Genomic DNA, 25757 nt, shown 5'->3' with positions numbered 1-25757 from the left:
TGCAGTGCATGGAAGGGGACCCTTAGGTGCTTACTGAATGCGTAATGATATATGAATATAGTATAAAATGGTTTATGAAGGAGTAATACATGTGTTTGCTTTTATCTTTTATTAGCACCCACAACACAGGATCAGACCCCAAGTTCTGCTGTTTCAGTTGCCACGCCTACAGTTAGTGTTTCAGCTCCTGCTCCTACAGCCACACCAGTGCAAACTGTTCCCCAGCCACATCCCCAGACGTTACCTCCTGCTGTTCCTCATTCAGTACCTCAGCCAGCGGCAGCAATACCTGCGTTCCCACCAGTAATGGTACCTCCGTTTCGTGTTCCCCTTCCTGGCATGCCAATTCCCCTTCCAGGTAAACCATCAGATTACAGTAGTCTTTCCAGCTTTGTTTTCATATTGTCAGTAGTTTGTTCTCATGTGTCTGTTGCATTTGAAATTTGCCTTGAATCTCACTTGTTTGAAATGTTTTTGAAAGATTCATGGCTAACTGCAATATTTTCTCTTGAGTTTTGGTAAATGTCTTTTTTTGTTGTTGTTTACATGTCTTAAAATTAGTCACATTTAAAGCTACACTTCGGATTAGCCTCAAGTAAATTAAAAATGATGATCTTTTATGCAAATATGTTCTGAATACAGTATGTAAGGAATTGAGTCTGTGAAGTTTAAGTCACAAGTCATAATAGCTTGCACAAGTTGATTTATACATAGCCCACTGTTGTAAGCACTTTACATATATTCATTTAATTTTTCTCAACTATTTTATGAGGTAGGTACACAGATCAAGTTATTTGCCCAAGCACATAGCAAATAAGTATTGGCGCTGTGATGTCACCCAGTATCCTCCGTATCTAGATATCTAACCCTTAATTATTACTTGCTGGGCAGAAAGTGTGAGTTACTCTGTGAGCAAATTCATATGAAACAGAAGCCAGAAAGTTCCCTTTTAAAATCATTTTAAAATCATTTAAAATTTGGTAAAATTTGAATTTTTGTGTCTTGCTATTTTGTGAGAAATTAAAAAGAATAGAGAATGATTTAAGAGTTGTGGAGAATTCTCTCTATAGGGATAAAATAGTAATAGTATTGGGCTTTCTACTTTGAGTATATTTGTTGTTGTCATGCATTTATTCAGTCCTTGATCCATGATTTATTCTTCTTGTGTTATGGCTTGAAAATATTGATACTGAAGAGAGGTCAGTTGTTAGGGCTATGTTAACAAGGATGAAAAGAGCATTGGCTTTTATCTCAATTTCCCACTCCTCCACCTATTTATTACTAATAGTTTATTGTACTAGAAACTAGTAGAATTAGATAAAGTTATTTCTTAGATTTGCACACATTTTAATTATCACTGTTGCTCAGATTGTCTTTTTGTTGTTGTTGTTGATTGTGGGGCTTGAACTCAGAGCCTGGGCGCTGTCCCTCAGCTCTTTAGCTCAAGGCTAGCGCTTTACCACTTCCAATTTTCTGAGTAGTTTATTAGAGATAAGAGTCTCACAGACTTTCCTGCCTGGGCTGGCTTTAAACCTCAATCCTCAGATCTCAGCCTCCTGAGTAGCTAGGATTACAGGTGTGAGCCTTCTGCAAAATAAATATTTTGAAAGGAACACTTCCACATATTATATTTTGGTAACAAAGGAACTAAAAGTTTTAAGAATTCATGATTTTTATTTGAAAAACCTTTTTTAAAAAAAATTGGCCCTGGGGCTTGAATTCAGGGCCTGGGTGCTATCCTTGAGCTTTTTTTTCTCAAGGCTAGTGCTCTACTACTTGGGCAATAGCTTCACTTCTGTCTTTTTGGAGGTTAATTGGAGATAAAGAGTCTCACAGAATTTCCTGCCTGGGTGGCTTTGCCTTGCCATCTTTAGATCTCAGCCTCTTGAGTAGCTAAGATTATAGGCATGAGCCATAAGCACCCAGCTTGAAAAGCCTTTTTATTTATAGTTGATGTTGTGTTAATTAAATGTCCTATCTGTGATATTTAAGAAACTCAAGTCATTTTAAAATGAGAAAAAAATGTTTTTTGTAATACTAGAGATTATCCTTTTTCTATTAAGATGAGCAACTGAACACTGAATATAGTTTTTGTAGGAAACTTAATAACAAATGGAGAATAGCTTGCATTTGTCATAACTTTGTGAAATCTTAGTTTGCTTTAGAGTTAAGGATATTGTTGTTAAGGACCAGGTTGTGTATAGTGAGAAGACTTACAGGTAGCCTGATAGTTATGTGGAAATCTTTTGAAAAGCTCTAATCTGAAAGGACTCTTAACTCTAGGTTTAAAGAAAGGATGAAAGGGACAGAATATTATTTCTGTGGAAGTTGGAACTTTTTTTTTTTTTTTACAATAAATCACTCCCTCTATAGTTGTATTTTGATGGCTACAAATTCTTTCCTGACTCTTGCCCCATCATTAAAAAACAGGTTGTCACCATTTGGGTCACCAAATCAAATGGCATATGTGAAAGTTTGTCAGTACAAGCATTTAATAATAGCAGACACTGATGGCATATTGTAGGTCAGCTGGAAGAGAATTTGAATTGGTAAGTTTTAAACATTTTTATCTAGGATACAAAGATTTGGGGAGATAGGAGTAATGTCTTAGAGAAAGTTATATTAATATTTGCTTATACTAAGGTATTTCTGATACCCATTTATTCTCTCATTTCCCCTTTTAATTTAGTCCTACAAAGTGCTAGAGTGAAAAAAGACTACAAATTTCTCCTCCCCAGGCCTTTGTTTTTCATATAACAAGATCTTTCAGTTTTTTCCTCTAAGTTTTTTCAACTAAGTGTAAAGCTCAACAGGAACAATTAATGTTATCTTGGAGCCTTAAATTTTGTTTAAATCAGTATTGTCTGTCTCTAGTGAGTATAATTAAGAGATACACAAGATGAAGGAATGGAAGAAGGAATAAAGGGTAGGATTTGAGAGCAGTAAAGTTGGAATAGGGTTCTATAATTTCAGCTTCTAAACTAATATCTTACTTGGAATTTTAAAAAAACTTACTGCTGTTGGCATCAGAATTAGCTAAAATACTACATAAAATGTTCTAATATGAAAATTGGAGAGTTTCCCTTTTTTAAAAAAAACATTAGGGCCTGGGCACCTGTACCTCACACAATCCTAGCTTCTCAGGTGCAGGATCCACTGGAGGCATGGCTCAAGAGGTAGGTAGAGCACCAACCATGAGCAGAAAAGCTGAGTGAGAGCGCTAAGGCCTGGGTACAACTACCTGTAATGGCACCAAAAAAAGTGGGGTGAGGCGGGGAAGCAAGTGCTGGTGTAATAGATTTGTTAGGCCTGCAGATGGCATTGTTTACACTAATTTAAACTTAAGTTCTTTAACCAGATAAATTCAACATTAGGGAAAATGAATCTATGCGTGGCTTTACTCAGCATGGTTTTATAGTCTAATACTTTTATTAATAGAAAGTTTAGCTCTATGGTTTATATATCAAAGAGTAATTAAAATATTAAAGACACTTAAAAAATTGGCAGTATTTTGTTTGTGTGTATGAACATTATTTATAAACTTTAATTTTAGTCTCTCAATAAGGGAGATTTTTCTTCTTGTCATCCATTAGAGGGGAAATAGTTTATCGTTTCTATTTAATTTTCATGGGAACCCATAGTTTTCCTAGCTGAAAAAAAAAGTAAAATTTACATCTTAACTATTTTAATTAAAAACATTTTAAAATCCACTTCCAAGTTTGAATTTTCGCAGTTAATAAATCTTAGTTTTCCAGCTTTTCCTTTTATTCTCTTATTGCCATTAAAACACATCATGATGAGTTTTCATTTTTCTCAGACTGTATATAATATTCTCAGTGTAATTGCTTTGTTAGTCTATGATAGAAGTATCTGCAGCGTCAGCCTGTACACACACACACACACACACACGCACGCACGCACGTGCGCAATATTAAATGGGCTGGGTGATTTTCAGCTTCAGTCTGCTTCCAGTGTTCAACTTCATGTGATTCCCTATAGCAGGCATTAAACATGGATATTTGTTGTTAGTTGAATAAGCTTTCTCTCCTTCATCTTTGCCTTTCTTTTATTTAAACTATTATTTGCCATGGAATATCTGGATCCATTTTATGCTTTATTTTCTTCTTTTCCTTCCCACCCCTCTTTCTCTTATTCCTTTTCTGCTTCTGCATAGTTAAGCCTCATTCCTCAGTTCCTGCATGTAGTTTCAACTAAACAGCCACATACAAAAAGTAATTTGTCAGTACCATGCTGCATCTGCGTTTTCTGGCATCTAAGCAACAGCAGCATGGGTTTGATGTTCTGTTGTAAAATGTCCCATATTAGTAATTTATTACATATGTGTAATGAAGGGGTTTTCTTTTATTACATTTAAACTCTAAAGACTCCTTTTAATTATCAGAGCTGGTAGGTAATTGATATTGTAATTTGGAATTAGTATCATTAGATTGGATACCACTTCCCACAAAATGTCAAAATTTATTCCATTCTTGGTCTTTTTCATTGGAAGTAACCTTCTAAATTGTAGTGGTAAATTATTTCCCCGAATCCCAGTGGTAGCCGACATACAATGGCAGCTTTCCAACCTGTGCTTGCTTATCCATTTTACAGGTGTAGCAATGATGCAAATAGTCAGCTGCCCGTATGTAAAGACAGTCGCTACCACCAAGACCGGTAATTTTTAAAACCATCTTAGTTTGTTTTGTCTGTAAGTTGGCATGGTAGTGAATGTTGTTGTTTATCCTTTTATTTATTTATTTTTTTGCCCTAGTGAGTGGATATTTTTATATATATCTATTTTTTTTAATGAGCAGTTTAAATACAGTTGTCATTTTTGACCAACACTTAATTTTCCCAATTGCCTGTAGTATTAGATTCTTTGGTTCACAAAAGCAAATAAGGTCAGATCACTTTATAACTTAATTTATGTAATAAGTGTAAACAACTTCATTCTCATATTCATAACATTTAATTTTATTTTTGATGTGTTTTTAAGTTAAATATAAAATCATATCCATGTGTAAAGTGATGTGATTATTATGCTTGCATGCTAGTGAGTATATGTGTAAATATTTGTGTGTATAGTATATATTTTAAAGTTATCTAAGATAACTATTTAGAATCAAGTATTTTGTTTTCAATTTAGATTCACATATCCTTATGTTAGTAGTAATATATGGTTTTGATTTATTTATCTGTCTTATGAAGTATAAATTGGGCTTGTCTTCAAAACTAGAAGCCTTGCCAGTTATGGTAGTATACACCTATAATCATAGCACTTGGGAGGCTAAGGCAGGAGTTTTAAGAATTCAGTGAGAGTTTGACTAAATACATCTGTCTTAAAGAAACTAACAAAAGAATCCTCTGCTTTCTTTTACGAAGTGTATATACTTAGCAGTCTGTATTAGCAGTCTGTAGGGATAACTGACTGTGTTATTTAGATTTGACAAACTCAGTCAAAATTTGCTTTACAAGTGAGAATTTTGTTCATACCTTTTTTAAGTATTTAAAACTAGAAAACAATTTTGTCTTAGGAATTTATGTTCAGTAAAATAGCTTGAATGTCATCATTTCATTAGAATTCATGAGAAATTTCTCCATTGCCAAAGGGTCTTTTGAAAGCTCTTTTAATTAGCTCTTAGTTTGAGAAATGTCCTTTAATATTAAAAAAAAAGTGTTTACATTTGTTAGTAGAGAATGTACCATGATTTTTATAGTTTATGTTCAGCCTTACAGAAGAGAACCCAAATTTATAACTTTCTTGGGTTGATTTCTGCTTCTAATTGAATGTTGGCATTAGAATTTAAAAACCAAGGAAGTAGAAATTAATATTTACTACTCACTTTTTTATATGATCTTGTTTCAACTGATCATTTATTTGTTAATATTAAATAGAAAGATTTAGTTCATATTATAGAGATGTCTTTTGTATTATAATTTAATACTTGGGTCTAATTTTTTATTATTCTTTTTTTAGGTGTATTACCAGGAATGGCTCCTCCTATCGTTCCCATGATACACCCCCAGGTTGCTATTGCAGCTTCACCTGCTACCTTAGCTGGAACAACAGCAGTTTCTGAATGGACTGAATATAAAACAGCAGACGGGAAGACATATTATTATAATAATAGAACATTAGAATCAACCTGGGAAAAACCCCAAGAACTAAAGGAAAAAGGTAGAGTTAGTTCTGCTTGTGTATTAGTTGTCGTTTTTCCATCTGCGGAAATCAGTTCACTTATGTATGCATATAATACACATACTTTCATATTATCTAAAGTTGCATATTTCTTATTGTCCTTACTGAGGATTGATAGTACTGATCAGCAAGGACTGTGTGTTTTATATGTATTGTAAAGGAAAAAGAATTAAGGCCCTTAGAGACTTAGATGTAGAGTACTCATAATTTTCTGTACCGTAGCTCCCATTTCTATTTCTAATTGTCTTAGTATTCATTCTTGTTAGCAAAGTGTATGAATGCTGCAAATGATATATGAATGACCTGACCAGCTTTATGTTCTTTAGAAGTGAGTCACTTTTTAAAGCATTTCCTGGTCATATCAAGAGTCAAATAAATGATACTACATAAAGGAGCATTTTAGCTTTTGTCTAATCCTAATTACACAAGAGGCTGAGATCTTGAGGATTGTAGTTTGAATGAAGTCAGCCCTATCAGAGATGAGTCTTTGAAACTCATCTCTAGTTAACCAGCAAAAAGCTGGTGGAGGTCTGGCCAGCTTTGAGCATGAAAGCCCTGGTAGCCCTAGTACTGGCAAAAAAAAAAATAGCTAGCAACTTTCTCAACTTTGAAATCTCTGAAAGTTCTTCAAGATTATATCAACTGAATGACATATTTTTAACAGAAAAATTAGATGAGAAGATTAAAGAGCCAATTAAAGAGCCATCAGAAGAACCTCTGCCAATGGAGACAGAGGAGGAAGATCCTAAGGAAGAGCCTATAAAGGAGATAAAGGAGGTAAAAGGGCCATGACCTGCTAACCTGGGATCCAACCTTGATTGATTGGTACAGTTTACTTATAATTGAGTATTTCATATATTTTTAATAATTGTTGTAAGTTTGATCTCTGAAATTTTTGGATTCTTTGACATTGTAAACCAATTTTTCCTTTGAAAGGTGGAATTATATGGAACTAGGGTCCATAGAATGACGGTGATCTTGGGTCAGAGCAATGCTAGAACATATAAGTATGAAGAAAAGAATGAGTATTCTATTCAGTAGTTAGTTGAATCTAATCTTCTGACTTGTAAACTGGTTCAGATTAAAGTCACAAGTACCACTTCATATTTGAGGAATGTTGGTTGCATTCTATTTCTACTCCCTACCATTATTTTATATTCAGGCATGTAATGATAACTATAATTCCAGAAGATTTTGTTTTTTGGAACCTTCTTTAGTGAGGAGCCAATGATAATCATGGTTCAGTACAGGAAACTTAGGAGAAATAAATAGCAGTTTTAAATGAGGAGGTCTCCTCTAATTTCATATAATTTAGTTCTTCATTTCTGCCTCTAAACACATGACTAGTCAATTTGTAAGATAGGACCAGCTGCTGCTGCTGGGTTTTGCTAATATGTAGTTCAGTTATTTCAGTGGGACAAGGATTTAATTTTGTTTTTAAAGAAATTCATGTTCAGGGTTTCCCTACCTTAGCAACTAGTATATTCATTGCACTTTGAGATATTTGTAGTGATAATTAGTTTTTCTTATTTGGTGGTTTTTTGTTTTAATTAAATGTGAACAATATTATTTCTCCTAGGAACCCAAAGAAGAAGAAATGACTGAAGAAGAAAAAGCTGCCCAAAAGGCAAAGCCAGTGGCTACTACTCCTATTCCTGGTACTCCATGGTGTGTACTTAGTTAATCAGTAGTTTTATTCTTTGATCATGTTTTATTTTTTAAATTATTTTCTTTCTGTAGGAAGAATAAGTAAATTAAAGAAGAATATGTCAGATAGACTTTTATCCAGTTGATATTTTAGTTTTGTTTCTTTACTTGGGCTTTTCTAACTTCAAATTCAGTTGCTATAGGTTTCTTCCATGCTACTCTCCATTATTGTTTACTGTTCATAGTTCTATACTTGAACTACAGTACAATCCTGAATCTTACTTTTTTATTATTCAAAATGTTGTAAGTTTATATATAAAATTTAAAATGGAACCCCCATAGGGGTGTAAGTATATCTACTTTTCATATGGGAATATATATATATGTATATGGTGTGTGTGTGTGTGTGTGTATATATATGTGTGTGTGTGTGTATGTATGTATGTGTATATATACTTAACACCCCTAGTATGTAATTACATTATAGAACAATGTAAAATTAGGTCTTTTTAACTTAACTACTGAACCAACTACTTATTATTTTCTTCTTGGGCTTGGTTTTTCAATACACAATTAGATCTTATTTCTTTCCTCCTTTTTCTTTTGTCTGCTCATATTAGTTATTCCTCTCTTGTTTCTACTTCAGCGTTTCTTTTTTTTTTTTTTTTTTTTTTTGGGCTTGAACTCCAGGCTTGGGCTTGGGCTCAACTCTAGCATTGAGCTCTTTAGTTCAACGGTAACGCTCTACAGTTAAGCCACAGCCCCACTTAAAGTTTTCTTATTGGAGACAAGAGTCTCACAGACTTTCCTGCCCCGGCTGGCTTTGAACCTCCTTTCTCAGATCTCAGCCTCCTGAGTAGCTAGGATTATAGGCTTGAGCCACCAGTGCCTGGCTCAGCTTTTCTTTTGGGGGGAGGTGGGGTCTGGTCGTGGGGCCTGAACTCTGGGCCTGGATGCTGTCCCTCAGCTCTTTAGCTCAAGGCTAGCACTCTACCACTTGAGCCACAGCACCACTTCCGGCTTTTTTCTTTTTGCTTTTGTGGTGCTGAGGAATTGAACCCAGGGCCTCATATGAACATGCAAGGCAAGTGCTCTACCACTGAGTCACCTTCCCAGCCCCCTGGCTCAGCTTTTCTTTTTGTGGGGGTGGTAGCGGGGTTTAAACTCAGTTCCTTGAGTGCTACACTCTATGTATGACTCTGAGTCATACCTCTAGGCCTGTTTTCTTGTTGGCTGTTTTGAGATAGTCCTACTTTCTGTCTAGGCACATGCCTGAACATGAATTACCTATATTAGGCTTCCCATGATGGCTAGGATAACAGGTTCTCTTCTGGGAGGGAGTCTTGACTTATTTACCAGGCTATTTAGTATCAGTTCAGCCTCCCATACACCCAGGATTACAAGCTTGAGCCACCAGTACCTGGCTGACATTTAATCCATATATAGTATGTACTTCAAAATGACTTGGTTGTTTATAAAGTCATGTAGTCTATAGATTCTATTTCAAACTTTCTCTTCTTGCTTTTTCCCCCCTAAACTTCTGTCTTAAGTCCTTTTGGTACTGTTTAATAAGATCTTCCATTCCTGAATATCTTATCTTATAAACTAGTGAGTAGAAGTAGAGGTAAGATCTGTTTGAGGTCTAATCTTTAGATACTAGTTTTCTCAAAATGAAAGTGTACATGGCTCTGTCTATCTGTGTGTGTGAGAGAGATGTATAATGGTAATCATTGGTAGTGATTACTGTCTATGTCAATGGTTTTCAACAAGGAAAAATTTTGCTCCTCAGTGGATATTTGGTAATCTTTGGAAACATTTATTTCATATCTTTCCTTCTATCTATCTATCTATCTATCTATCTATCTATCTATCTATCTATCTATATCTCAATCTATCTATTTATCTATCTATCTAAAATATCTTTCTGTCTACTTTTGTACTTGTTCTGGGTCTTGAACTCAAGGCTTAGGTGCTGTCCTGAGCTTTTTTGCTCGAAGCTATCACTCGACTACTTGAGCCACAGTTCTACTTCTGGCTTTTTTGGGGTGGTTAATTGGAGATAGTCTTGACTTTCTTGCCTTGGCTGGCTTTGAACTGTGATCTTCGTATCTAAGTAGTTAAGATTACAGGTGTGAGCCACTGGTGGTGGCTAGCTTGGAAACATTTTTGTTTGTTACAACTTGGAGGCTGTTAGGAGCCAAAGATACTTCCAAACATCCCACTGTGCACCAGATAGTTCTCTAGAAGAATTGCTTGACCCCAAATCTGAATAGTACAAGATTGGAATTCCATGGCCTAGATCCTTAGGTCAGTAATTGTATTTGTTAATTCTCTTTAAATTTATTAACTGAAATATGTATAGAGAGATATCCTTCCCACTAACCAGTGTTCATTCTGCTACAAACTATAGTGGAAAGGAGAACCAGTTTCTAGAAATAGAGTTGGCTTGAGTATTACTTACAGATTTAAATATATTTTGTTTTTATCCCTTATAGTTATTATTTTAATTAGTTTCCTCATCTTGTTCTCTTTAAGGCTGGCTCCTGAGTTTTTATTTGCTATAATTGTTTTCTTTATTTGCATTTTTATTATGACAGGATATTTAGGGTTTGTTTTGTATATCTTCTACCTCTGACCTAGAATTAGTTCTTTGTCCAAAGAGTCCTAGTTATGGGAAGTATCATTTATAGGACATAGTGTGAAATTTAGGGCTAGTGTTATTATTGAATTAGTTGTTTTTAGATCTCTTTGGTAGAAGCAGATAGAAGATAATTGAAAATGCATTATGAGTTTATACTATTATGTGCCATTCAGGTGTGCTAAAAGATTTTTTTACTGAACCATATGATCTATCTCATACTCATTTTAATATTTTCTTTCCTTGTTGAAAATACTTTTTCTTTTTTTAATACCTTTTTATTGTACAGAGGGATTGCAGTTATAGGAGTAAGGTAATGAGTCCATTTCCTATTGAGTATTGTTACCCCCTCCTTTGTTTTTCTCCTACTATCCCTTCTTTCCCCACCTCCCCAACTCATACAAGATGCAGGACACTGGAATCAAATACAGTGACAACAGGGGTTATACCATGGGGGAAGAATATACAAAAAAAAGAAAAAAAATCACATAGTATATTAAAAACAACAGAGAAGAAGTTTGCTTTGCTTGTTTTGATGCACCTACTTTCTTTTTTTCTGGAGATATTTTATTGTAGTTTCATAGTGTTCCTGAAGTTCTGTTCATTCTTTTCTTGTTTTTGTTGTTGTTTTTCCCCTCCATCCTTCAAGTGAGATAATTACTGATCCAAATTACAGTTACTTATCATTTCTAAATTTTGTTTTATTAATATAATTTCTGCTTCTCTACTATCTCTTCCATTTCCAGTTTTCTTTTAGTCACATGAAGTCTTTTGCTTTTATAGTTTTTATAGTACATAAGAGCCTCTGATCATTTTAATATCGATCACTTTTGGCTTGACAACTTGATTATCTGACCAAAAACACTTGGTTTCTTCTGTTAAACTGTTAGCTACTTGCTGAAATTAGGAACCACTGTCAAGGTAGAGCTATAAGGGAGAGTAGGGAATAGGAAATCTACTTCCTTTGAAATTGCTTCTCTAAATTTTGACTGTTTTCCTCATTTTTATATATTTTTGAAAAAATGTTACAGATTCCTCTCACAACTTATTTGGCGGGGGTGGGGGCTGAGTTTTGTGGTTTGAAAAATAGGACCAGTGGACTGTAGTTTGATGCAGTTGATATTCTCTTTTACATTTTATACCAGTTATAATTAGTTATTCAAGTCTTCAGAGAAGATTACATTTGAAGGGTGATTTTGGTTATATCACAGGAATAGAGCTATCATGTTCATAAAACTTGAGAACTGCTGAGATGGCTGCACAATATTGCCTTTACATTCATTTAGTAAAAGGTGAAAGATTATGCGATCTGAAGAGAAACCAAAGTATTACATTTATTTAGTACTGTCATTGAATATTCCAAACCAAGCTCCTAAGCACTCTTGATAATTTCTTTTGCTTTCCCTGGGTTTCCCAGTATACAGTGCTGTTCCTTTCCCACCTCTCTCCCCTCCCACTTAATTAGCAAGTTAGTTTTCTTCAGTTCTAAAAGTTAGCTACTTTGTAAGTAAACTATTAGAAGTAGGAAAATGTCCTGTCCTATCCCCTTATTCTCTTCCTATTTGGCAAATTGATCTTAAAAAACCTAAGTATGAAATACGTTCTTTAACACAGAAAAATGACATTGTGAATTAATTCTTAGGTGTGTTGTTTGGACTGGTGATGAGCGGGTCTTCTTTTATAATCCCACCACCCGACTTTCTATGTGGGATCGACCTGACGATTTAATTGGAAGGGCAGATGTTGACAAAATTATTCAAGAGCCCCCTCATAAAAAAGGACTGGAAGATATGAAGAAACTAAGTAAGTTTTAAATTAGGAATTTATGTTCTAATTTTAATGTTCTTTAAATGATGAAATATATGGGGACCAGTAAGAACACCTAATTTAAAAAAATAGACTACTATGAAAATTTGAGTAAAGTTGTATTTTGTAAAATACATGCATTTTAATTTAATGTCTTTGTCAAGATCTTCAGTTAGTCTAATATATGTTGGATATTTTGTTGTTTCTGCTTGTTAATACCACTAAAATGCTCCTCAGTGAGCCTTAAAATACCTTTCTGTACTATTGGTATGAATTTTTTTTGTAATCAATAGTTCCCATATATTTTAATTTTTACTCTTTAGTTATTCAAAGGATTTGCCATTCACGAAATTTGAATACAAGGCCTCTTGATCAATGTACAGGTTTTCTTAATTTTTTTTTGTTCACTAAAATTTTGTAAAAGTTTTGTCTTTTCAACTAGATAATAAGCTTTCTTTCCAAGAATAGAGAGGCATGATAATAACAATATTTCAAATTTAACAAATCTTAATACAACACTTGTGATTGAGAAATTTACTTGGTGTGTATATATATATATATATATATATATGCATGTACATATTATATTGACATTTTTTACTTGTAATTTCCCAATGAGAGGAAGTTTTTCTTTGTTTTTTTTTTGGAGGGGGTCTGGTCGTGGGGCCTGAACTCTGAGCCTGGGTGCTGTGCCTCTCAGCTCTTCAGCTCAAGGCTAGCGCTCTACCACTTGAGCCACAGTGCCACTTCCGTTTTTTTTTTCTTTTTTGCTTATGTGGTGCTGAGGAATCGAACCCAGGGCCTCATGCATGCAAGGCAAGCGCTCTACCACTGAGCCACCTTCCCAGCCCCGAGAGGAATGTATTTTCTATCTAATACTGAAAGATGCTAGGCATCTATGTTTACCCCTTCAGCAGTATTTGCTTATAGGTATAATAATACTTATAAGTATAGCTACTGAATTATACCAAGAATGTATGTGATTTGCTTCTGGTTTTTAAATCTGTTTGCAAATATTTTATTCATTTATTAACATACAACATGAAAGAGTACCATAAAGTATGAATCCGGAAAAAGATTTTTATGTGTGGTGGTACTAGAGCTTGAACTCAGGGCCAGGGTGCTTTCTCTTAGTTATATTGTTCAAGGCTTGTGCTTTGCCACTTGAGCCACAGCTCTACTTCTTGCTTTTTGTTAACTTGAGAAGAGTCTCCCCAGTTTGTCTGCCTGGGCTAGCTTCCAACCATGATCCTCAGATTGTAGCCTTCTGAGTAGCTAGGGTTTCAGGCATGAGCCACTGGAAACCAGCTACGAAATAATTATTTTATATATTTGTAAAATTAAGGTTTGGGAAATGAACATTTTAAATAAGTTGAAATTTTAATATAAGGGGAGTATTATGGAATTGTTAAACTTAACATTTTATGAAAGAGTTTATGCATATAATTTTTAAAAGAAAATTTTATGAGATACATGCATGTAACTTTATAATAATATTTGAAATGTTTTTGCCAGGACATCCGACCCCAACAATGCTGTCCATCCAAAAGTGGCAATTCTCTATGAGTGCAAGTGAGTGAAATAACTATAAACAGCAGCTTTTTTTTAAAAAAAATATTAAACTGCAAGTGTTCTAGTACTGATATGCAGAAGGATTATTGCCTAAGTAGTTCAGCAGTTACTTGATTGTTTTTTTATTCAAAAGTTTTGATTAAATTTTGTCTTAACAGTTAAAGAAGAACAAGAATTAATGGAAGAAATGAATGAAGATGAACCTGTTAAAGCAAAAAAGCGGAAGTAAGTAATACAGTTTGTGCAGTCCCAGGTAGATTTTCCTCTTCAAATTATCAGTTTTCATTTGGAAGGGACAGCCACTATGTGTATTATTAGGAGAGAGAAGTCATGATTGCTTCCTTATACTTGATATTTAATAGCTTTGCTTTATAATGTAGAAATGGTGTCCCTTCTGTTGCTAGCCTTGAGAAAGGTTTGGTTATTCAAATATATTTAACTATTCATATATATTATGAACAACAAATAGTCTTAGGAATTTGTTGATTATTTTATAGAAATTCTGTAAATCTAAATTTTGTTTAGAAGATACTTTTTTCTTTAATATATACCTCCAAATTCCATCCTAGTGATCTCATAAACATTGACATACACTTTTCACCCTATATTCTTGTCATCTACCTAGTCCTTGAATTTGGTCTTTATTGTCTAGTTAGGAATTAACCCATGAACTTATAAAGTGCTCTGAGAGAAAAACTGACAAAAATAGAATCAGTAGCATGGCCAGTGTTGAATAAAATCTGGGTGTTTACTAATTATGGGGAGGTGGATAGTTTGGGTAGGAGGTTGGGGAGTGGGGTGGGGAGAATGGGAACCATTATTTAGTAACAAAAAAGGAAAACAGTTTCCTTTTATTAGGGACTAATGATCATAGTCCTAATTGGAAGGGGGCAGGTTGAATGAAGCCAGGTTATAGCAAGGAAATAAGTATGTCAGCCCTTATCTAGGGTGGTTCTTTTGAAAAATATGTTTATTAACAATGATTTAAAAATTAAGATACTAAAGAGAATCACTGTAATCTATTACCTTGACACAGCTAATATCATTTTTACAATTGGCTTTGTAGTTCTTAACCAAATATATCTTTATTAGTTGTGATTAACCAACTTTGTGTTCTTTTTAAAGAATTCTAGAATAATATATTTATTTTCTTAATTATTATAAATGACTGTTCATTCTGTTTATGTACCATAATTTTGGATGTTTCTATGATGTTAAACTTTTAGGTTGTTTTTAATTGTTTGTTCTTATAGACAACTCTGTAAGGTTTTTAACTGCTTTTATCAGGAGAATGTCAAAGAAGTCCTTTATGTGGATTGCCCGAGCTTCTCTATTTAGGTACAAAGCTAAAAGCCTATTTTTTCTGGCTCAGTTTTTCTTTCATTTCTTTCATTGAGATAGATAGTGATAGTTTGTATTGTGACATTTTCATTTAGTATAAATCTGTAAAGATTATTTGTTTTTATTACTGTATTTCTTGGATGCATTTTAACTCTAAATAATTCTTAAGTTACTTTTAAAAGGCATATTGTTTGGCAAATTGCTTTTATCTGTTTGTTTTATGCATACTTTAGGTCACAGACTATCTTGCTAGGTTCCTGCAGGTCATAACTGTCTCTTGTTTCTTTGGTTTCTATTCCCTAAGTTACTAATTCCTCTCACTTAGATATATGGTTTAGCCTTAGTTGTAATTAATCTCCTGGGCTGCCTGTAGTTCCCTATATAGCATGCTTTGAATTTCCAGTTAATTTTTGTGGGGAATGTGAACCAATTTTATAATACTATGTACTCTAGAAGTTCATATTTAAAAAAGAGGATCTGTTCAGATACATGAATATTATTCATTTAACATTTTTGGGTTATTTACATGAGTAAGCTTTTTCCATTGATGCATATGTTTTGAGAGGTGACTTGATTTCATGTTCACAATCTCAATTGAGTGCCACATAAGCAATAGGTCTACCCTTAGCCCCAACGTGCATTTTTGGAAGAATAGAAATAGTTTAGTTATTGAACAGTTATCATTTCTAGTATTACTACTTAACTACTCCTGGGCCCATGTTTCTCTCTGTCATTCAACTTAAATCTCAATTTATAACCTAGAAAGTGAGTAATAAAAATATCAGGTAGGTAAGGCATATATCTCACATATCCACTTGGCTAAGTTATAAGGTACTGTAATTTTATTTTCAAAATAAATACTCGACAGTACTAAGGCTTAGCATCAATTTTATTAGATTTTTAAAGTATCTTAGGAATTTGCAATATAAAATATTTTAGGAAGTGCTATTTTGTATATTGTTTCAAGAGCTAAAATACTATATTCTACTCTGTTCAGTTGTAACAGTTTTTATAAGCTAGATAAGCTTGATGAGCTAGAAAAGCTTTTCATTTTTGTAAGCATTCACTTTGTATGTTAACTAGAGTCAGGGAACGATAGCCGTTATAATATCATAAACCTGTAATTATATTACTATTAGAATGAAAGTCTTATTTCTTAGGGTTTATATGGAACCCTCAATATAATTTGCTTTTGTCAAAAATATGCTGCTTAGTAGTGAGTTTTAAAATTCCATTGACTAAGATTTTAGTAAGGTTTGCTATTAATTGTTTGTTGATCCCTTATGCTCCATTTTACTTTATTTTTTATAGGAGAGATGATAATAAAGACATTGATTCAGAGAAAGAAGCTGCAATGGAAGCGGAAATTAAAGCTGCCCGAGAAAGGGCCATTGTCCCTCTGGAGGCCCGAATGAAGCAGTTCAAGGACATGCTGCTAGAGAGAGGGGTCAGAAAACAATCTTTGGGGGAGATATTTCTGTTTTGTATAAGTAATATAAAATATGTCTTGCTAAAAGGTCAAATCTAAGGTTAGTGCTCCTGTTGTGGGGGGGGATAAGGGTATACTATCAAATAACTAGACATTCTTTTCAAATGGCCTTGCCAGTGACTAATAACATTATGTTTAACTAAATGCCATTTTACTGTCCTTCTAAGTACAAATAACATTTAACATTTGTTGGGTCACTTAATTTTGGTGAGTAAAATAAGTGTTAACATTACAGAATGGCGGATTACTTCGGATAGGTAAGGTATATATGATTCTTTTCTTAATATTGTAGGAGTTGCTTTGGTTAAAAGAGAGCTGATACTTTTATGCTATTGTGAGAACTTGAAATTTTCAACGTTTATGTTTAGTTCAAAAATTCACTTGAATAAAACTGTTCAGTTTTAAATCACATCATTTTTCATGAGATGGGAGCTTGTGTGGGAAATCAAAATGTAAATCTTCAAGGCTTTTTCTGATGTACTGTTTTTTAAATGTCACACAGTAGTGGTTATTTTAATGAGTAATTAATATGTTATTTCTATATAATATAGAGGTCTTCACAGCCAATTAGTGTGGAAATTTGCTATCACTGGCCTCCCACTGCTTGTCATTTATTAGTGATGGGAACTTCAGTGTGGTTTTTATGTCTCCATTATAAACAGATGTCCTGTAGATTTCAAGCAAAATTATGACCTTTACATTTTTAAGGCAAACTTAATTATGAGGCAATGTATTTTATATTTTAAAGGTGTCTGCTTTTTCAACATGGGAGAAGGAGTTGCACAAGATAGTTTTTGATCCTCGGTACTTGCTTCTCAATCCTAAAGAACGAAAACAGGTAAAAGAAAATGCAAAATAAATTGTTGTAAGAAGGTTATATGCCTTAGCAATATGTCTTTTTTTCTTTTTTTTTCTTTTCCTTTTCCATTCTTTTGGCAATGTTTGGGCTTGAATTCAGGGAGTTTTTTAAGTGGAAACTTTACCATTTGCATCATGCCTCAGCTTTTAGCAGTTTTCTTTTTTTTTTTTCCTTGAGACAGGTCCAGCATTGGTTGCAGAATCCTCCTGCCTCCACCTCCCTAGTGCTAGCATTATAAGTAGATACTGCCAAACCCAGCAACAGCATAGTTATAAAGGAATAAAGTGTCATTTTTTTTTCTCTCTCTCTCAATAGTACTTACAGCCAGGCGCCGGTGGCTCCTGCCTATAGTCCTAGCTACTCAGGAGGCTGAGATCTGAGGATCACGGTTCCAAGTCAGCCTGGCAAGGAAAGTCCGTGAGACTCTTATCGCAAATAAAGCACTAGAAAACTAGAAGTGGTGCTGTGGCTCAAGTGGTAGAGTGCTAGCCTTGAGCTGAAGAGTGTAGGGATAGCGCCCAGGCCCAGAGTTCAAACCCCACGACCGACAAAAAAAAAAAAATAGTACTTTACAATATTAGATCTTAATACATAGTTCATTAGGGGCCTATTTAGACCTTTCTGCCTCTGAAATACTTGGACATTTTGGACATGGCTGATTTTGTGCCTCTGCCTCACAACATTGAGGTTATGTATTTTTTTGCTTTTTATTGGTCAGATGATACAAATTTAGAAAACTAGCAGAATACAGGTGAGGGCAAAGGAAAAAGACCTATATTCCTGCTTGCCAAAATAGACCACCGTTAACCTTCTTGGTTAATGTCTGCCAACTTGAACATGTATTTCAGTGTATACATTGTAGCTAGTGCTCAGACATGTTTGTATCTCATATATTCCATATATGCAAAGTGTGCATTGCAGTATTACTTATAAAATTATGATCATCATAACTTTAGAAATGTGGACACTTCAGGGTCCTTCCTGAACTGGGCTTGTGTGAACTAGTTGCCTTGTTAGTAAGCTGATATTCCCATAATGATTCAGTATAACTTTGTGGTAGTTGCTTCTTTCTCTAAGCATTGTACTTCCAACTTACATAAATCACTTAGCTGAACCATCCTGATTTCTATAAACTGGTGAGTATTTGAACTACTTACTGTGGTGCTTTTGAGCTATAAGATTTCATTTGGTTATAGTATTCAGTATTTATAAAGCAGTGATTGGAATACTTAGCAATTTTGTGCTAGTGCTAATTTGCGTGCAGCCCTACCTGTGGAATTTACTGACGAAAAATATTTGTAGTGTATCAGACATAATATATTTTAGCACTTATGACATAATTTTTTTTTAGCTTTTGCTTTTCAAGCTTTATAGCAGTTTCTTTTTGTTGTTTAAGTTGTTGTTCTGGGTAGTTCTTCTAAACTATTTGCTTTAAATTGTGTATGTGTGTGTGTGCGTGTTTGTGCACCTGCATGCGTTTGAATGATTTGAGACTGTTTCACTATATACCCCCAGGTGACCTGGAACTTGCTGTGATGCTCAGGGTGGCCCTCCCCTTGGAATATCTCATCAACCATGCCGGGGTTACAGCACGAACCTTTATTTTGTACCCACTTCCATTTTATCAGCAAGTTACCTCTAAAAATTTTTCTAATAACTTCTAGAACAGCATTTTCCCACTGACAACCTAATCCAAGCGACCACGGTCAACTGTTAACTGTGTAACCACCTCCTATTTAATCTTAACAGTTGCCTCCCTCTTCCATAAAGCTGTCAGACCAGTAAGTTTATGGAGAGATCAAATTAAATGAGCATTTCCATTAAGTCTGTTGCTTCCCATTTCATTTAGAAGAATATATATTCTTGTGTATTTCTGTAGCTCTTATGTTTAATGCATTGTTGCATTATAGCCACACCAACCTTTACATTCTTTGTCTAAACTAGGCCCATTTTGGTATTTCCTATACCCTCTGCTCCATCATTTCATTCAGGTATTGTCTTGTGGCTCTTGATCATTCTGTAAATATTACCTTTATCTTTATTTTCTATATAAGTCACATTGTTCTTAAGGTTTTTTGTTTTTTCTTTTACATTTTTGATCATGTGTATCTTCTTACTACAGAATATATAAGGGTGGGAGCTTTGTTTATTGCTCTGTGTGTATCGTCAGGAATAATGCCTAACCTGAATATACAGGAAACTTACGTAAAAACTTCCATGGCTTATCTTCATGGCACTAAAGTTAGAATTTTTCTTTCTTTGAGATTATATGTAACATTGAGAATTATGTTTTTATCCGATTTGGAAACATTCTGCAAGCCGGTGGTGATTACTTTCTTAATAGAGTAACACTTAAAAAGAGAAAAGTATTCTATTTTAGAGTAATCTCTATTTAAAGATTCTTAGCCCTTTCAGTTAAAATTTTCTAAACACTTTAGGGTAAGGAAGGACAGGCTGACATTTGGTGTATGTTTGTGTACATACACATACATGGGTACTTGGTTTTATTGTTTACATGGGAATAATACAATAAAGGAGAAACCATTAAAAGTGGTAGGCTATACATTTTGCTTTATAATTTTTTGTTTTGTTTTTGGATCCAGTCGTGGGGCCTGAACTCTGGGCCTGGATGCTGTCCCTCAGCCCTTCAGTTCAAGGCTAGCGCTCTACCACTTGAGCCACAGCGCCACTTCCGGCTTTTTTTCTTTTTGCTTATGTGGTGCTGAGGAATCAAACCCAGGGTCTCATGCATGCAAGGCAAGCGCTCTACCACTGAGCCACTTTTCCAGCCCTTACTTTGTAATTTTATATCTGAAGTTTGTGCTTTGATTTAAAAGATGGAAATTTCACTGGAAATGGAAATGCCTTATCTAAACAGTGTATCCACTTCAGTTTGTCCTTTTCTAGTTAATCTATTTACATCTGTTTATATAAATGCTACAGTTTGCATCTTTAGATCTGTATCTACAGATATAGATGTCTATATAGACATAATAAAGAAATATCTATATTATAGATATAGAGATAATGTATCTCTCTATATATAACCATAACCAGTTATTTTAATTTAGGCTTTTTCTTCTTTAATCTGGTTTTAGATAAAAGGTCATTTAAATGACCTTGTTTCCATGTAGGATTTTAGGCTCTAGAGTATGTAATTGTTCAAGATAAGTTGTCTATATTTCAAAATGGGTTTATTTGATCTTTATGTTTTTATTTTTGTTTGTTTTTGTGGTACTGGGAATTACTGAACCCAGGGCTATGGGCATGTTAATAAAGCCATCCATGCCTTCTCCTCTTTCCTGTTGGTGTGTTTTTAGAAGATAGGTCTGTTGAACTTTGCCTAGGCTGGACTCAAACACATGAATGATCCTCCTGTCTCTGCCTCCTGAGTAGGATTACAAGCACCTATCCTTTTTTACTATATATTATTGGAGTCTTCTATGCTTGAGAGTGTTATAGTATGAACATTATCAGCATGATTACACAGATGATTCATGTAGTCTACTGAATCAATGTCAAATTACAAATTAACTTGACAGCAGGATTAAATAATAAAGCCTCCTACTTTTGGAAACTCATTTTGGAAAAAAGTGCATGTGAAAAGGTTAAAAATTATAGTGTAATTTTGCAAAACAAACTTACAATTAGAGATTGGAGTACAGTACCCTACAGTACCCTAGCAGCTACTTTGAAGGACTAACCCTTTAATATGTATTTCACTTATGTCTAAAGAGTAAGCTAGAAATTGTTATTAATGCTTACTTACTCTCATAGTACTAAAGGTTTGGCTCATGAGTTGAATTTATAATTGCTTAAAATAGGGAACATGATAGACATGAGGACAGAAATAATTAGGAAAAACTTAGAGGCATCTCCAAGTTTTGGCCTAACTGTGGTCTTGACTATACCAAAGGAGAAAACATAAAATTCTGATGCCTCAAGAGAAAGGTAATGTAAAAGCCAGTCATGACTCACATCTGTACTCAAAGGCAAAGGCAGGAGGAGTGTAAGGTCTAGGCAATTATAGGTTACATAGCAAGATCCTGCCTCAGAATAAGCGCCCCCCCCACCCCGTTTAAAAGGTAATATAAATTCCCTTACAGTTTTCATGTCCTTTAATTATTTTGTAAGTAAGGAAAACGAATAGGAAGAAAGGAGCTGGAAAACACTGCCAGCATATAAAAACTTTTTTCTACAGAAGTATTATAGTTTAGGGAAATGGCCTACAATTTTGAAGGTATCACTTTACTGTCAGCTTTTGTGTATTTGAAGCCATTCTGTTCTTTTATGTTTCATCTTCTGCAAATGTAGGTTTTCCCCTCTTCTAAGTTTCTTTTTGAGTAACTAGGAATAAAGTCCAGGCTCTTACACATGGTATAAGGCTTTACCACTTTTGTCATTGTTTCTCATGTTTTTAATTTCTCATTTCTTCCCTTACTAATTTCTGAACTTCTCCTGATTAGAGCTCTGGTTTTCCTGCTTAAGACATCCTCAGATGTCTTACAGTCCTGGCCTCATAATTAGCAGTGAAGCGCTGAAACATTGTTGGGTACTCTTAGCATCTAGGTGTGTAATCATGATTTGGTACTTTTCACAAGTCTCAATCAGGAGTGTTTTTTTTCCCCCCTTGAGCATACTTTTGGTTGTCACAACTGAAGGAAAGCAGTGGTGAGGTTGGTGATCTACAGCTCACTGTATATAGTGCCCAGGTTGAGAAACTTACTGGAGGGGGTTTTAAGCTGATCTCTTGATAATTCTTCAGAACCAGTACTCCTTAGGTTTTTCAATTCCCAATAAAGACTTGTAGTCTTTGGTAGGGGTCCATACATCTTGTTGCCTTGATTCTCAAAGATCGATCTTAATATTTGGTATGCATTTGAAACAGCCTCAGGTTCTTACTTTGGTATGTTGCCTTATTCCTTATTTATGTTCCCCTAGTAGGAGATACTTGGTTTTACCTTCTAGGTTTCAGCATAATTTTAATGTAAACTTGAAGCTAACTAATATTTTAGGGTTTGTGGGCCTTGTATCTATCTGTTGTAACTGTGTACCTATTTTATTGTGTAAATACCCATATATGATGTAAAGGAGCAAATATGACTAGTGCTTAAATTGTATGTATCATAAAATTTACTTAGTTTTCTAATCCTTTTAAAACATTAAAATGTTTTTGAACTCTTTAAAACCAATCTGCAAGCCAAAGTTTGATTAACTCTTTGCTCATGAGAACAGGAACTTTTCTTTTAGTGGGGTAAAAACTAGTAGTGTTCAGAACATATCTCCTAGATTCTAAACAGCCTTTCACTGTTAGGGCTGTTGTAGCTAAACCACACCCACACTTCAGCAGATGTCTGCTGCACTGTATTCCTTCCTGAGTTGTTTGGCATTCTCAGATTATAAATCCATCAATCTATATAAATAAATTGCTGATATTTATTTTGTCTGCCTGGTTCTGTTGGAGCTTCTTTATATCTGTTAACATCAATTTTCTGTCCATTTGCAATTTCCTAAATGGTTTTTCTCTTATCCTAGCCTTGTTTTATTTTTCAAAAATGAAAATAAAATCTTTCTATTGTCATTTTATTTTTATTTTGACAGTGTTGGTGTACAAATTGAGATACTGTACTACTTGAGACATGCCTCTAGCCCTTGTTAGTTATTTTTTGGATAGTGTTTTTTTGGGGGGTGAGGGTCTGGTCGTGGGGCCTGAAATCTGGGCCTGGGCGCTGTCTCTCAGCTCTTCAGCTCAAGGCTAGCGTTCTACCACTTGAGCCACAGTGCCACTTCTGGCTTTTTTCTTTTTGCTTATGTGGTGCTGAGGAATCGAACCCAGGGCCTCAGGCATGCAAGGCAAGCGCTCTACCACTGAGCCACCTTCCCAGCCCTGGATAGTGTTTTTGCTATGGGCCAGTCGCAGACTGCTACCCTACCTGTGCCTCCCAATAACTAGATATGGTCCATTGTATCCAGCTTGTTGGTTGAGATGGAGTCTCACTAATTGTTGCCCAGGCTGGCCTAATGATCCTCCAGACCTGCACCTCTTGAATAGCTGGGATTACTTTGTGTACCACCAAGCTGAGCTCTTACTGTCATTTTATTACGATTTGAAGAAGGTGGGAATTAGATGCTCAGTTCACTATCTTAACTGTACATGATTAAGTGTAGAACAAATGTAAAGCATGATTGCATCTTGGTAAAAATTATGTCCTAAGCACTAAAGTAAAATTAAGCTAAATTCCTACTGTTGTTTTTTTTTTCTGGAATGGATTGGGTGGTTTCTCTTACATATTTCTCCTACATATTTGTAAATTGCTTGAATTAGCATAAAATAATTGTGAGTATGATTTGTAATTAGGGAAAATTACAAAAATCAGAGGTTTTCAGGCTTGTTTTTTTTTTGTTATTGTTCTAGTTGCCTGAGTAGAGAGCCATGTGCTTGTATAACAATTCCGTTAAACTTTAAAGTGAGACTTCCTATGGATAATTTGCTTTTAATTACTTACACATAATTTTTTTTCCTTTTACAGTTTAGACAAAGACTTTTTTGGTGGTTAAATTACCTATATGAAAGACTGACTTATCAAAATGTGTGTTTTTTCCATAGGTGTTTGATCAGTATGTAAAGACCAGGGCAGAGGAAGAACGCAGGGAAAAGAAAAACAAAATAATGCAAGCTAAGGAAGATTTCAAAAAAATGATGGAAGAAGCAAAATTTAACCCAAGGTATATGGTCTATTATTGTGAAACATCAAAACATGTATTTTCTCTTAAGATTAATCTGAGTGTGAGACTATCTATCTATGTGTGTGTGTCTTGGTTAATTGGTTGTGAAAATAGTTACTTGATTTTTGGTCTCCGTTGTTCAAAAGGTTTAAAAATATTTTGGGCAGTTCTGGGCTTTGATCGCAGGACTTGTACTTAGTAGCCAGGTATTCTTACCTCTGACTCATGCCTTGTCCTTTTTTTGGGGGGTGAGGAGTCCGGTTGTGGGGCCTGAACTCTGGGCCTGGGCTCTTTCCCTCAGCTCTTCAGTTCAAGGCTAGCGCTCTAATACTTGCCACAGTGCACTTCTGGCTTTTTTCTTTTTGCTTATGTGGTACTGAGGAATAGAACCCAGGGCCTCATGCATGCAAGGCAAGCGCTACCACTGAACCACCTTCCCAGCCCCACCTTGTCCTTTTTTTACACTGATTATGTTAGATAGGGTCTTCTTTATTGCCTGAGCCTCCCTCTCCCTATTTGAGGCATCTCGGTACAGCTAGGATAACAGATATGTACCACCACACACAACTTTTACTTGAGAAAGGAGTCTTGTGAACATTTGTGCCTAGACTGGCCTCAAAATTTCATCCTCCAATTTTAGCCTCTCATACATAGCTAGAATAACAGATTTCTGCCTTTCTAATCTTGATGTTTCCTTTAGAAGAGTCTCTCATGAGCCCTAAAGGGTAGCTTTGATTTAAAAGCTCTCCTGTAGCAGTAAGTTCCTCAGGAATCTGCTAAATGATATAAAATCTGCACTTACCTTCATAAAATTTTATACGTAATATATATTATGGGAATAACATTTTGATCAAACTGAAATGATGAGGGACCTTTGTTTTAGATTATGGATAGTTTCAATCATTGGTCAATATGTATTGAATGAATACATTGAAGAAAATGAGCCACTGTGAACATATGTGCCTAGAATTACAACAATAACGGTGATTATGGTGAATTTTATTTGCTTATGTGCAATTAATGCATAGTTTTATGTATACATATTAACATATCTTATTGAATCTTTTGGACAGTCAAAATTCAGTATTTAATCTTCAGGTTCTCAGGCCATACCTATTTTACACATCAGGAGAATAAGACAAGCAGATTAGGAAGTGAAGTTGAGATTTCAGCTCAATCCACTACTGCACAGACTAGTACCGATAGAGACAATAGTGTGATTTGGTTGCTGTGAATTCTTTTTTGGGGGGGAGGGCAGTCAGTTGTGGGGTTTGCACTCTGGGCCTGAGTACTGTCCCTCAGCTCTTCAGCTCAAGGAGAGTGCTCTACACTTGAGCTGCAGTGCCACTTCTGGTTTTCTGGTGGTTCATTGGAGATAAGAATTTCATGGTCTTTCCTGCCCTGGATGGCTTTAAATCGAGATCCTCATATCTCAGCCTTCTGAGTAGGTGTGAGCTACTGGAAACCAGGTTGCTGTGAA

The 25757-nt window shown here is 34.9% G+C and overlaps 1 protein-coding gene across 6 annotated transcripts in view; it reads left to right on the top strand.

Annotated features, from left to right (window-relative positions):
- Tcerg1 (transcription elongation regulator 1) overlaps positions 1-25757 on the top strand; it is a 62598-nt gene that overhangs the window by 17248 nt on the left and 19593 nt on the right. For 2 of the 6 annotated variants that reach the window (XR_001175413.1, XM_013025558.1), the window contains exons 5-16: positions 116-358; positions 4612-4674; positions 5978-6178; positions 6864-6976; positions 7779-7867; positions 12127-12287; positions 13806-13862; positions 14021-14087; positions 15150-15200; positions 16515-16650; positions 17441-17530; positions 24159-24277. Coding sequence is in view for 5 of the 6 variants with exons in the window: in XM_013025558.1 (XP_012881012.1) it covers positions 116-358; positions 4612-4674; positions 5978-6178; positions 6864-6976; positions 7779-7867; positions 12127-12287; positions 13806-13862; positions 14021-14087; positions 15150-15200; positions 16515-16650; positions 17441-17530; positions 24159-24277 (1390 nt within the window). In the remaining variant the exon portion in view is untranslated. The remainder of the gene's footprint in view (positions 1-115; positions 359-4611; positions 4675-5977; positions 6179-6863; positions 6977-7778; positions 7868-12126; positions 12288-13805; positions 13863-14020; positions 14088-15149; positions 15201-16514; positions 16651-17440; positions 17531-24158; positions 24278-25757) is intronic. The other 4 variants (XM_013025559.1, XM_013025561.1, XM_013025562.1 and 1 more) reach the window with 3 other exon arrangements.

The sequence above is a fragment of the Dipodomys ordii genome, unplaced genomic scaffold (genome assembly GCF_000151885.1).
Source record: "Dipodomys ordii isolate 6190 unplaced genomic scaffold, Dord_2.0 Scaffold85, whole genome shotgun sequence".
Classification (NCBI taxonomy): domain Eukaryota; kingdom Metazoa; phylum Chordata; class Mammalia; order Rodentia; family Heteromyidae; genus Dipodomys; species Dipodomys ordii.
The sequence above is the reverse complement of the archived record's forward strand: the minus strand, read 5'-3'. Positions and strand labels throughout refer to the sequence as shown.